At 40.8% G+C, this 14,296-nt stretch overlaps 1 protein-coding gene across 2 annotated transcripts in view; it reads right to left on the bottom strand.

Moving 5' to 3' along the window:
* The window catches only part of LOC131245730 (CLIP-associated protein-like), an 88,898-nt gene that overhangs the window by 5,459 nt on the left and 69,143 nt on the right, over positions 1-14,296 (bottom strand). For both annotated transcript variants that reach the window (XM_058245386.1, XM_058245387.1), the window contains exon 20: positions 8,371-8,472. In XM_058245386.1, the coding sequence (XP_058101369.1) occupies positions 8,371-8,472 (102 nt within the window). The remainder of the gene's footprint in view (positions 1-8,370; positions 8,473-14,296) is intronic.

Below are 14,296 nucleotides of genomic sequence, written 5' to 3'. Positions count from 1 at the left end.
TGTGGTGAATGGAATCCGCGTTGAAGATAAGAACCTATTGGCGGAGGAGGTCATCGCTGGCTTCCATAAGGATTTACTTTTCGATGAGGGTTAGACTTAGGAAGTGATTCTCGACTCAGGAAGCGATGTCGCTCGAGGTCTTGTTTACTGAAGAACAATTGTGTGAGGTTGTGTTCGCTTTGGGAGGTGATAAAGCTCCAAGTTCGGATGGATTTCTGTTGTGCTTCTTTCAAACAAACTAGGAAGTGGTTAAGGACAACATTTTACGGTTTATGTCTGAATTTTATGCTAGAGGTCCTTGCCTCTCGTCTCCAAAAGGTGATTGGTAGAGTTATTTTAGATAATTAGGGAGCCTGTCCTGAGGAAGCAAATCTTGGATAACACGCTCATAGCCTATGAATATCTTGATTATAGATACAAGAGGGGCTTGCAAGGAGTAGTACGCAAGTTGGGCATTGAAAAAGCCTACGATCTCGTCGATTGGAACTTCCTATCGATACGGGGCCGTATCGGCCGAGTCCCTTTTTTGTACCCGTAACGGCCGTTACTAACCCGTAGTGGTTAGCCCGTAACAGTCAGATAATGGTCAGATTTTTTTGCCTTTTTAAGCTCCGTTTTTTCATTTTTTTTAAAACTATTTGCTTCCGAACTCTCACTCAATCCTTCTACTATTATTTTCGACCAATCTTAGTTTAGTATTTGAGATAAAAACACATTATCTTACAGATTTTCTTGAATCGAAGCTTGGTGGGCCATTTTTCAGAAATTCGTCAAAAATAGGTATTTATACTTTTTTTTAGTATGTTTTGTTGTTTTAATTATGCCATGTGATGTGTTAATCATAGCAGAACATGTTAATGTGCATTTTACAGATTTGGGGTGCCATTTTATATTTTTTTCTATTTGCGCATTAATTTTGGCCATTTTTTTTAAAATTCAAAAAATCGTTTTTTAATGATTGTTTTGTTGTTTTAATCATGCCATGTGATGTGTTAATCGTAGTAGAACATGTTAATGTGCATTTTACAGATTTGGGTTGCCATTTTATATATTTTTATATTTTTTTCTATTTACGCATTAATTATGGCCCTTTTTTTAAAATTCAAAAAATTATTTTTTAATGATTGTTTTTGTGTTAATCATGCCATGTGATGTGTTAATCATAGTAGAACATGTTAATGTGCAATTTACAGATTTGGGGTGCCATTATATATATATATATATATATATATATATATATATATATATATATATATATATATATATATATATATATATTCTATTTACGCATTAATTATGGCCCTTTTTTTAAAATTCAAAATTTTTTTTTTTAATAATTGTTTTGCTGTTTTAATCATGCCATGTGATGTGTTAATCATAGTAAAACATGTTAATGTGCATTTTACAGATTTGGGGTGCCATTTTATATTTTTTTCTATTTACACATTAATTATGGCCATTTTTCTTTAAAAATTCGAAAAATCATTTTTTAATGAATAGTTTGCTGATTTAATCATAGAATTTGATGTGTTAATTATAGTAGAACAAGTTAATGTGCATTTTACAGATTTGTGGTGTCATTTTATAATTTTTTTCTATATGCGAATTAGTGACTTTATGTTTTTATTTGCTTACATTGGATAGGTTTTGGAGCTTCTTAGGGTTTAGTTAGAACTTAGAACATAAAATCATCTTTATTAACATAGGTCATACACTCATACTCATATCTAATTATCTAGTATCTAACTAAACCTAAAGAAATGTCTGGGTCTGGCCAACAACAAGTGAGGATATTGGATGGCAACATTGTGACAGGGTTGGTGGTACTAGGCACCAAATGAAGTGCAAGTATTGTGATAGACTAGTGACTGGTGGAATTACTCGTCTCAAACAACATTTGGCACATCGAAAGGGTCAAGTTGCACCATATAGTAGAGTACCGAAAGAGATAATGCTTCTAATGCAAGCTAGTCTGGATGAGTCGAAGAGTAAACGTACTGTTGTACAAAAGAAGAAAGATGATATTTTGGATGCAGCTCGACAGGAGGTGCTTGGTCCTGAATATATGGGCGTTCGTGATAAAGATATTATTGATTCTGACGAAGATTCAGATCAGGAATTAATTATAGTTAGGAGAGAGAGCTTGCATCTAGCTCGTGAAGAGGAAGAACGTCGCCGCATGTTTGGCATGCATGGATCAGTGCGTGATATGTGGGGGGGTAGGTTTGGTGGGTTACGACGTGTGTTTGGGAGCCGACGACAGACATCTTTACGTGATGCCCATATACGTTTGGATGAAGAAGTAAATGAGCCTAGGAGACTCTCTATTGATCCAATCCTGTTTAGGAAAGAATCAACTAAAGAAAAGAAGATAAAACAAATGTGGAGTAGAACTTCCGTTAAGAAATTAGGTAGAGCAGCAGCAAAGTTATTTATACATGCCAACATACCTCCTAACGCGACCAATTCTCCATATTGGCAGGTGGTAATTGATGCAGCAGCAGAAGCAGGTGAAGGAATAAAAGCTCCCACAGCTAAGGAGATTAGGGGGAAATGGACAGATGCAGAGTATGTGGATGTGAAAGCATACATGTCTACCTTTAAAGCTGTATGGCAAGCCAGAGGATGCACGATCATGTGTGATGGTTGGACTGGCTCAACCAGATGCAACATGATCAACTTCATAGTGTACTGTCACTTAGGAACTATATACCACAAGTCAATTGATGCCTCAAAGGCAACAAAAAATTCTACTTATATTAATGGACTAATGGATAAAGTTGTGGACGAGATTGGAGAGGAGAATATAGTGCAAATTGTGACAGATAATGAAGCATCATATAAGCTTGCAGGACATATGTTGATGGATAAGAGAAAACGTCTTTTTTGGTCATCATGTGCTACCCATTGTATTGATCTTATATTGGAAGATATTGGGAAGAAGAAGAATGTTAAGGAAATGGTCGAAAGGGCAAGAGAAGTGACGACGTTTATTTACAACCATAATCAAGTAGTCGCAATAATGAGAAAGTTCACGAAAGGACGAGAGTTGTTGAGGCCTGCGGCGACTAGATTCGCAACAAACTTTATAGCATTAGAGAGTTAATTCCAGCATAGGGGAGAGTTGAGTGAGATGTTCGCTTCCCGAGAATGGCTAAACACAAAACATGGGAAGAAGACATAAGGGACACCGGTTGAAGTTGCGAACACCATACGGGACAACAAATATTGGAAGAGGGTCAAGTCGATCCTAAAGGTGATGGAGCCACTAATGAGGGTACTCCGTCTTGTTGAAACCGACGAAGCACCTATCATGGGCTTCCTATACGATGCCATGGATAAGGCAAAGTTGGCAATTCAACGTGATTGTAGAAGCTGGGAGTCTTATTGCAAGATGATCGACAGGAGATGGACAAGACAACCCCATCATGATCTTCATGCAACAGGTTACTATCTAAATCCTAGGTATAGATATGCCCAATCATTTGTTAAGGATGATGAAGTTCGTGTTGGGCTAAAAAATGTGATAAAGAGATTAGAGCCTGACTTAGATATGCAAATAAAGGCGTTGAATAAATTAGATACATTTGGAAATTGACTTGGTAGCTTTGGAGATGCTCTTGCATAGCATGCGGTATCTAGGTTGCAACCCGCCGAATGGTAGATTAATTTCGGAGAGAGTACGAAGGCTCTCCAAAAAATTGCAGTAAAAGTTTTAAGCTAGACAACATCTTCATCTAGCTGCGAAAGGAATTGGAGTTGTTTCGCGCTTATTCATTCAAAGAATAGGAATAGATTGCAGACTAGAACATTAGATAGACTTGTCTTCATGCACTACAATATAAAACTAAGAATGCGACGACATCATAGGAGCATTACAGCTGTCAATGACGGAGACTACTGTTCAATAAACTTGGACAATATTTATGATGAGGATGACCCGCTTCTACCTTAGTCGGAAACAAGGGAAAAGCAAATTGAAGAGGATAGTGAAGAATTGAAAATTGATGACCCAGAAATACGTAGAGCACAACAAGAGAGTCGTACAGATGTGTTGGACCCAGTAAGAGGGGCAGCGTTTATGCCAAGTACAGGTAAGGCTCAAGATCAACAAAAGAGTACGAGCAGTGGTAGCATGACCGTGTCGGATGATGGTGACGATGACCCCCTGCCTCTGGTGCTGGCACTTCTGGTGTTGCTCAGCGCCCTATACAGCTGCCTAGAGATCGCGATACCGATGAACATCGACGAGGTGGTACACGAGGTCGGACGAGGAGGGTACATCTAGTGGTGCATCGGGTCCGGGAGGTCTGGAACATCAGCAGGCTTATGGTCTTGGTTATTATGATGGATATTCTTATGGTCAATTGGATTATGATTATGATGGTTATACTGAGCCTGTTCCATCACATTCATGTTGGAGTAGCCCTCCCGATCAATATCCATATGATTATAGATATCTAGATCCAAAGCCAAGTTACTCATTAGAGCATACGCACTCTCAATCTCAAGATTCTCAACAGCCTGAGTATGGGCACCAGTATGGCTATTCGACGGGCACTGGTGGATATCCTTACTCGGGGTCAGAGTCGTTGCTTAGTCAGGATCAGTCATCCTCTGGTTTCGTTGATCTAGTATTTCCTTCTGACACTAGATATTATGGATATGCAGCACCTACACCTATTGGACAGCCTCAGCCTGATGGTGACAATGACGATGATGTGCAGGTCGAGCAACCACAAAAAAACAGATTTTCATTTTTGGTGGTAACTTGCGAGTATATATTTGTATTAAGGTAAGTATTTGTAGTAGGCAGCTCACAACAGTATTATTGCAAGAAGCCATACAGTCATGCACACACTTGACACTGCCGAACTTGTATTTAAAATAGCTCCCCTGACAACCAATCAAGTAATCCTTAATCAAGTTGCAGGGGAGTATATCAGACACTACTAATTTTTTTATATAATATTCTTGACTTGAGGATGACAGGTTATAAGCAGGAATCACAGTCACATGCACAGGTATGTTCGAGAAATTCCTCAAAAATAATTGCAAACACCCAATGTAAGATATTTTCATATTACATTCATTCTAATATATCTATCATTGATAGCAGATAGTTAGAAAATTAAATATATGAATTTTGTAGTCAAATTCAGGTTATCTAGTTCATAAATTCATCAGACAGTCCAATACAACTTCTCACCAAAGAGTGGACCGTTACAACACCATAAACATGTTCCAATTTATAAATGAATGCATATTTGGAATGTTTGAATATTCCGGATTTAATCCATATTTTTTCATATTTTTTTTGGCAAAAAAAAATTTTTTTGCGCTGTTAGGGGCCGTTACACCCCCATATCCGTATCGGTTTTAGAGGTCACTATTACGCCAACCGATACCGATACGGGACACCTTGATCTTATATGATATAGCAAGTTGGATGCGGGCCCAAGTGGTGTGCTTGGATTAGAGAATGTGTTCAATCAGCCTGGTTTTCGAACCTTCTCAATGAGTCGCCTAAAGGCTATTTCAAAAGCTCTAGAGGCATCCATCAGGGAGGCCCGTTATCGCCTTTCCTCTTTTTGCTGGTAGTTGAAGCTCTGGGTGGTGTGGTGGCAAAAGGGTAGGAAGGTTTCTTCAATGGTTTTAAGGTGGATGGGACAGAATCCCCCCCCCCCCCATTTACAGTTTGCGAATGATACGCTCCTATTTTGTGATGCATCTACAGATATGGTGGATATGGTCAGAACCATTGTTCGGTGCTTTGAAGCGGTGTCGGGCCTTAAAGCGGACATCGCTAAAAGTAAGATGTACAGAGTTCAAATGGAGGCAGAGGAATTAGATCAACTGGTTAGGATTTTTTGGTGTGCAGAATCTCTTCCAGCTATGTTTGTAGGGCTTCCTCTCTATGTTGGTAAGCATGTTAAGCACTTGTGACACAAAGCAGTGGAGGGTTTGAAAGGACGCTCACGAATTGGCAGAATAGGCATATGTCGTTAGGTGGATGTATCACCCTCATTAAAGCAGTTTTGTCCAATCTCTCAGTGTACTTTGTCTCTTTTTAAATGTACAGCTTCGGTTCTTCATCGTCTTGAAAAGCTGAGACAGGACTTCTTGTGGCAAGGGGTGGATATTAAGAAGAAATTCCACTTGGTAAAGTGGGAGGAAGTGTATCTGCCCTATGAGGGGGGAGCAGGTATAAAGGAAATTAAAGCCATGAATCAAGCCCTCTTTGGCAAATGGTGGTGGCACATTGGAAGACAGTGATTAAAAGAAAGTGCGGTTGTTCGGAGGGGGAGGGGTGGACGAGGGATTCTTCGTCTGATAAAGTTTGCACTCTTTGAAAAGGGGTCTTGTTAGTTAAGGAGGATATTATAAGGGGAGTAGCATTCACCTTAGGAAATGGCAATAGAATCAGATTCCAAGAAGATGTTTGGGTTGGGGAGTCTCCTTTGAAGATTGATTTTCCTCAGATCTTTCATTTGACCCCGAATCTGGCCGTCTCTGTGGTGGATTGTTTCTCTACGTTTGAGGGATCCTCTTAATGGGCTTGCTCGTGTAGGCGATTCCTCTGTGACAACGAAGTTTCGGATTTTGCAGGCCTTCTGGGTCAAATCCACATCTTTGCACCTGCCCCTGATGAAGCGGAAAAGCTCTATTAAAAGATTGGAAGCTCACAGATATTCACGGTTAGATCCTTCTATAACATTACTCGCAGCTGGGAGGCCCCTCTTAACGCGAGTCCAATTGATGTTGTATGGCACTACAATGTGCCTCCCAAATATGCAACCTTCGATTGGCTTGTTGGGAGGAATAAAGTCCTTACTATCAATAACCTCTGAAAAAGAAGCATGATTCTTCCCAACATATCTTATGTATGCAAGACGAAGAGACGATGGATCATTTGTTCCTTCACTGCTCTCTTGCGAGATTGATTTGGGATGACCTTTCTCACTTCGGTATTTCTTGGCCCTTCCCAAGTACCATTGAATCTCTATTAATGGCTTGGATGGGGAACGGATTGGCAAGGCCAAGATAGTTATTTGGAGGATGGATTTGATTGCGGTTTGGTGGGCCTTATAGGAAGAAAGGAATGCTAGATGCTTTGATAACTCTTCCAGATTGGCATTTGGGGTCTCCGCTAGGGCCAAATCGCTTGTCATTGATTGGGTCTCCTCTTTGAATCTAGTGGGAGATTGTTGTGTTGATTTTCTTGCTTAGCGTTGGGTCACCTCCTTGGCATCCCGCCCTTGTTTCCTTTTCAGTTTCTAATAAATTGCAATTATTTCTCAAAAAAAAAAAAAAAAACGTTGGACATTCAAATTCTAGACGACTTTGATAATTTCAAACATATAGGAGACTTTCTTTCTTTTTAGATTTTCTAAGGGTCTGTTTGATTTTTCATGTCATAGGTAATAATTACTTGCCTGAGTAATTACCACATTGTTCCCAATGCAGACATTGACAACTTACCTTTTGAACGTTAAAACCGAGGATGGCTTCGAAATGAATGTGGGGCCCATTGTGATGTATGTGGCTTATCCACACCGTTCATCCGTGATGCTAGCTCAATTTTGTACATGAACCAAAAAATGAGGCAGATCCAAAGCTCAAGCGGATCACACCACAAGAAACGGTGGGAATCAAATGCCTTCCGTTAAATACTTCTTGGGGCCCCGAAAGTTTTGGATGAAGCCAATATTTGTGTTTTCCCCTTATCCATGTCTGTGTGACCTTATGAACAGGTTAGATGACAAATAAACATCAATGCGGGCGCAATGAAGGAAGTAGCTTTCAATGGTGGACATTTTAAGGCCATTGTTTCCTTTGATGTGGGCCATTTGAGCGTTGGATCTGCCTCATTTTTCAGCTCATGCCCCTAAATGTTCCAATAAAACGGATGGACGGCACGGATATATCACATACATCACGGTGTGGCCCATAAATTTAAGTCAGTCTTTTCAGACTGATTTTCAAGGTGGAAATACACATGAATTATCAAACAGGATAAAAAAGTAATACTTACCTGCTTAAAATGGATTTACAGTGGACATGAAAAATCAAAAAAGCCCTAAAAGAAATAACTTTGATGTTTTTCCTCCAAAAGCATAAATTTCTGAGTTAATTTCTGGGAGTACAGAATGTTTGGGTCATATTTATCACATAGAAAACAGATAAGCACTAATAATACATGTAGAAAATCAGCAGAAACTCAGATTTCCTTTTAGAAATGAACTCAGACTTTGATCCCAAACAATAGGGTTAATCATGGCTATATATTTTTGTCTCAAAGAAATCATGGCTGCATAGATTCCTCATTAGCATCTAAGTCTTATCCTAGTCTAAAGATGAAAATCAAACCTTGCGGACATCAGCACTCTGGTTCCCGAAGGCATCAAAAAGAGCAGGCAGAAATGAAGGCAACTGAGCCATTAATTCCTCCTGTGAAAGCCGCCCCACAAGCTGAAGAGATAGAAAAGCTTTATCATGAGTACAACTAAAAGATAGCACAAATCGACATGCAAATACATATATGCAGTAACACCAACATGGGAAAGTAAATTCACATTTACTTCTATCACTAGCTTAATATTTTGAGTTTGCAACCGTACTTCACAGCATTAATATGGCAGCTAGAAGGATGTACATGCAAAAAATATCAGATAATAAGGAAAAGGCAATGAAAACATTAGTGCCGCATGACTCTGTATGAAGTGGTGATGGTTTGTTGAAACCAGATAGTGTAAGTAGTGCTTTTATTTTTACTATGGCAACAAAACACACCCTTTGCATCAAGTGCTAAAACATACTGTTTGCAGTAAGCGAATGCAATGGAATATGAACCATGGTAGCATTCATTATACTAGGTTATAGTAATGCCGCCTAAAATTTTAACAGTGGACAATCTAAAGAAGAAGCAGAATGTGTGCCAAAATCAGTTATATGTGCTGGGGGAATAGGTGGGTCACAGATTCCTCCACTATTGAATGGCAAGAGAAGAACAATTTATTTATTTTTTCTTTTCCTTATGTTTTTCTAGGGTAAGTGCCACATACAATGCACATGGAGAGAGGAAGGGAGAGGCAAGTCAGGAGAGAGAGAAAACAGAGGGACCACACACAGTTGGGGGGGGCGGCAACCCATCCCCACCTTTTCAGGTTTCATGGCCCACGAGTTTTAGATCCGCCTCTTGCTTGGGCTGACCTCAGCATAAACATATCCTTTGATGGATAGGCTCCGGATCCTCGCGCAGGCTATGTGTAAATGCAAAGAGATGGGAGTGGGCTACTCTTGCATGAAAAGGAGGGGGGAGGAGCGGATAAAATTCAAGCTGTATGTGCAAAGGCTAAAATTCAAGCCACTGGTTTATAAGCACAGTACACAGACTTTCAAAATTCCTTAAACACCACTTATCTATCTTCACAATTTCATTTAATGTCCCATAAAATTCCAAAGGCCATGACTCTCCTCAAACTAACTGCAGGGGCAAAGTGTCCATTTGGTCATGGCATAATATACAGTACAGATATTCATTGGGCTTTGAAAGGATCCTTGGCGTATGTCATCAATGGTCGGTCGGGGGTCCATTCAGTACCAAGGGGAAGAATATGTGGAAATGGCACCTTGCGTCATCATGTGACATTATGGATTGTTCACCAAGCGATGAACATAGCCTTCACAATAAGTGAATGCTATGGCACATGAGGCATGGGCATTCATTTTGTTCGGACTAGGGCTGTAAGTCGGGCGGGTTGGGTCGGGTTGGTGCTCAACCCTAACCCAACCCAACCCAATCTCAGGTTGGGAATTCTCAACCCATGCCCAACCCAAGCGGGCTCGGTCGGGTTGATCGGGTGTATATGTGCTAATATTTTCGTTATTACATTAGTTTATTATATTTTAATATAGGACTTATTTTTTGTATCTATGATTTTAATAATATGTGATTATTCATCATAAAGAACTTCATTTTTTTTCTTTAAAAAAACAAGCTAAAATATAGGACTACTCTTCCTTTAAAAGTCATGTAGCATTGCATGCAATCTATTTGGGAGAGAGAAATCCTGCATATCTTGTTAGCTTGAGTACTTGGAAATGACGTGGACAAATGAGACCCGACATCACTAGTGTGCCTTCGACACAAACGATCCACACTCAATTACAATTTATAAGTAACTAATATATTGATCGGGTTCGGGTTGGGTCAGGCAACCCGAGACCTCAACCCGAGCCCAACCCAAGTTTTATCGGGTTGGTGTTTGTATAGCCCAAGCTTGAGATCGGACCCGATATATCCTGCCCGAGCCCAACCCAATGTCGGGTCGGTCGGGTTGAACCCACCCAACTTTTAGCCCTAGTTAGGACGCAGTAATGCCTCCCAAAGTCTTAACAGTGTGACAATCTAAAGAAGCACATTGCGGTGCATATGCTGGGGAATAACGAATTTGTGGATCATTTTTTTTCCGCTCCAACACCAAATTGCAAGAGAAGCATGAAGTTACTTTTTCTAATGTTTGATATTCACAGGGATTTGAATGGATCCTGGGGAAACATCATCAATGGATAGACCAGGGGACCGTTCAGTACCAGAGAAGTGTGAAGGATGGGATCACGGGACCTTTCATAATCATGAGGGCATTATGGAAAGAAAGTAACAGTAGGATATTTGAACATAAAGGTTCATCCGCAAGAGTAAAAAGAATAGTACGTTGTCCGCAAGCATTAATTGGGCCTTGGTTTTTCAGGAATTCTGGCTGCATCTAAGGCAGATTTTATTTCTGATTTGAGAGGCGCAATGGAGAATGGCAGGATGGATCTTAAGTCAAGAGAGAGGTGGGAGCTGCCTCCACCAAGACATGTAAAGCTCCGCTTTGGTGGTGTTCTAATGGAGAGTCAACCATTTCACTGGTCCCGAGGGGGGGGGGGAACAAAAAGCAGAGAAAAGGAACTGCTGAGGTAGCAGAACCAATTAAGCCTCAAGAAAGGCTAGGTCTACATTACGCCCATCCCTGTGGGAAACCCATTCAGCAATCAAGCACTTGACAAAAGAAGACACTAATTGGGAGGGCTTTGCATTGTTCTGGAAACACCAATTGTTTCTTTCTATCCGAACAGCCCACCAAATCGCCAAAATTGCCATCAGCCAGACCCGAGATATTGGTTTGCTTAGTCTAACACCGTGTCAGGCCTTGAGGAGTGTGTCCACGTCTTTAGGGAAGCACCAAGTAACCTTGAAACAGGAGAGGATGGCAGTCCAAATAGAGTAGGCAAACGAACAGTGGATCAACAAATAATCCACCGAATCTTCAGAAGACAAGCAGCGGATACAAGCATTTGGAAGAATCATTCCTCTTTTATTGAGATTATCCAAGGTGAGGATTCTTTTGTTCCCAACCAGCCACCCAAAAACCTGTAACTTAGGAGGCACATCGTACTTCCATATGAAGTGAGGGCATTGAGGAGAGGTGTTATCGTTGGTGACCGACAGTTGCTTGAAAAACGACCTGACCGTGAAGAGAGACGACTTGTCTGCTTTCCAGATAATATTGTCCTTATGCGCCTGGTTGGGGAGTCCATGTTGGATGCAATCCATCAGCTCCACAAATTCGCTGACTTCCCAATCCTCCAGATTCCTTCTGCATTGAATATTCTAGACTACTTTATCTGCTTGTAAAGAGTAGTTTTCAGCTATCGAGCTGTTTTTCTTTGCCGCCACCCGAAATATAGAGGGGAATTTGTCCTTCAACGGAAGTTCTCCTATCCAAGTGTCCAACCAGAATCGAACGCAGTCTCCCTTGCCAATTTCAAAACCAATCCTTTGGCTAACCTCATCTTTTATGCAGATAATGCCTTTCCATATTGCAGAGGCCCTATACAGGGAGGATTCACTCGTCCACCATCCTCCTTCTAAACTCCCGTATTTACCTTTGATGATTTTGTTCCACAGACTATCCTTTTCAGTACTGAGTCTCCAAATCCATTTCCCTAATAGGGCTCGGTTCATCAATTTTAGGTCTTTTATACCAGCACCTCCGTCTTTAAACTGCTTACAGACTTGCCCCCACTCCATAAGATTGAATTTGTTATTGTCGTCCTTGCCACGCCAAAGAAAATTACGTCTGAGCTGTTTGGGCCCCACGCCCCTGGAAGACTCAGTAAACCTATTATTGTCCAATTTCATAGAACTCTATAGGTTCCAACTTCCTTGAAGCCACACAGATCATAGCTTAAGATCAATGTTTTCTGTTGGATGGCATGCTGCGATAAAATACTCACCATAGATCATATTAAGAAGAGAGGCCTAATGATGCCAAATAGATAGGGAGGAGGCAGCAGTCCGCCACTTGCTATTGCATTGTGAGTTTTGCTAGAGATTTGGAGTGCCATATATTCGTAGTTCAGCATTATGTGAGTGCTTCTGGCAATGGCAGCCGATCATTGAGCTAGCTAGATTTCAGGGGCGTGGGGCCCAAACAGCAAGGAATGTGGAGACTGATCTAAAGGCAGCATTATGGACACTGTGGCTGGAAAGAAATGGCCGCTTATTTTGCTAGCAGAGCAAGACAGCAGGTGAGTTATTCAACCTCATTATCAAACTTCTAGTAGATCCGGCCAATTGGCGCATCTATCAAGCTGGCATGCAGTCAAGGCTCATCCATGCGAGATGGGATGAATTTATAGCAAGTGGAAAGCCCAAGAAAAAGTTAACGGAGCGATGGTGGTGCTTCTGGAGGGCTATTTCAAGTTTAATTTTGATGGGTATTCCATTGGAAACCCTGGGCCACCTGGAACTGGCAGTATGGTTAAAAATAGCACAGGTACTGTGTTATGGGAGTTATCAGGGCCAGCAAAAATAGGTGACTCCAACTTTGCAGTAGTTTGCACAATGCTCCAATGCGTTAAAATTGTAATTTCTAAGCAGTTCACCCAATAATATTCCAGGGGGACTCGCAGAACATCATCGAGTGGGTAAATCACGACATTCCACCCTGGCATTTGGCTACCATATTCAATGAGATCAGCAACCTGAAGGCATCAATCAAAGAGGCATTTGTCCAAGTCCATCACTCTTTGAATGCCAAAGGGAACATGCAAGACGAAAGTGGCGTCAGTCACTCTGATATCCTTATCATGGAAGGCCAGTCGAATGGATAGCAGCACTACAGTTTTCAGCCCTGCTAAGTCTCAAGTTTTTTAGCTCCCTATATTTTTTAGTATGGAAGTCTTGGGAGCCTGGCCATTGTTGTTCTGTATCAAGCGTCCGTATCTAGAGTTTGTTTCTCTGTTCTAGACATGGCTTGCCTTCAGAGCTGGTTCGCTTGCCCTTGGAGGTGTCTTTTCGTGTGCCCCACGGTTTTCTTTTTTCTTTCTCTTTAATAAAATTGCCCTTCATCAAAAAGAGACAAAAAAAAAACCTTTAATCCCTATTTGGCATCCACGATCTTTGAGTTCTTTGAAACCAAAATCATGGATTTCCAAAATTAAGAAAGATTGGAAGAAAAATTAGTATTTGGGTTGCCTGCCAAGCACCTGGAAGTCTCTATTCCTCTCAGGAAAAAATTCGCAAAACTGTTCGAATTCATTTACTCTTGAAAAAGTTTCTATTTCAATTCAAGGAAAATGAGTCCCTCTTATCCTTCCTCCAACAAGCTCCGTTGGACACATTAACGGCATCCATACCATGCATTAGGTGGGCCCAATCATTACGGCTCCACAGCTAAAATCACATTGCTAGCATGATCCTAGTTGTCTGACCAAAGGCAAGACCCACATGATAGATGTAGATCAATGACCAAATGGTTCCAATATAATTGAATATCGATCATCCATTTCCTAGCCACTGATTGGATAGTCAGGACAATCCAACCCAAGTGATTGTTTGGGAGGAATGGAAGGTGGAATCTATATAATGGATAATTTGTATCAATGAAGGATGGTTATGATCAATATGGACGATCCATTTCCCTAGCGATTGATTGGACATTTAGGATCATGACCAGAGTGATTTCATTGGGGATGAGCAATCGAAAGTGGGACCACATAATTGATGATTTAGATCAATAATCACTTTTGGTATAATCAATATGAACTATGCACTTCCCTAGTCAACGAGCAGAGAATTAGGATCACTGGATGATTTTTGAGAGGTATAGGCAATCAAAGGTGGGACCCATGGGATTGCCAACAGGTCAAGACTTGATATACCCATGCCTGGACCTGATTAAGGAGTTAGGTTTGAGTCCAGTTGGGATTGGATCAGGTACCATATTCAAGGTCCCGGACCAAG

Source organism: Magnolia sinica, chromosome 5 (assembly GCF_029962835.1).
Source record: "Magnolia sinica isolate HGM2019 chromosome 5, MsV1, whole genome shotgun sequence".
Classification (NCBI taxonomy): domain Eukaryota; kingdom Viridiplantae; phylum Streptophyta; class Magnoliopsida; order Magnoliales; family Magnoliaceae; genus Magnolia; species Magnolia sinica.
This window is presented reverse-complemented; position numbering and strand designations above follow the sequence as displayed.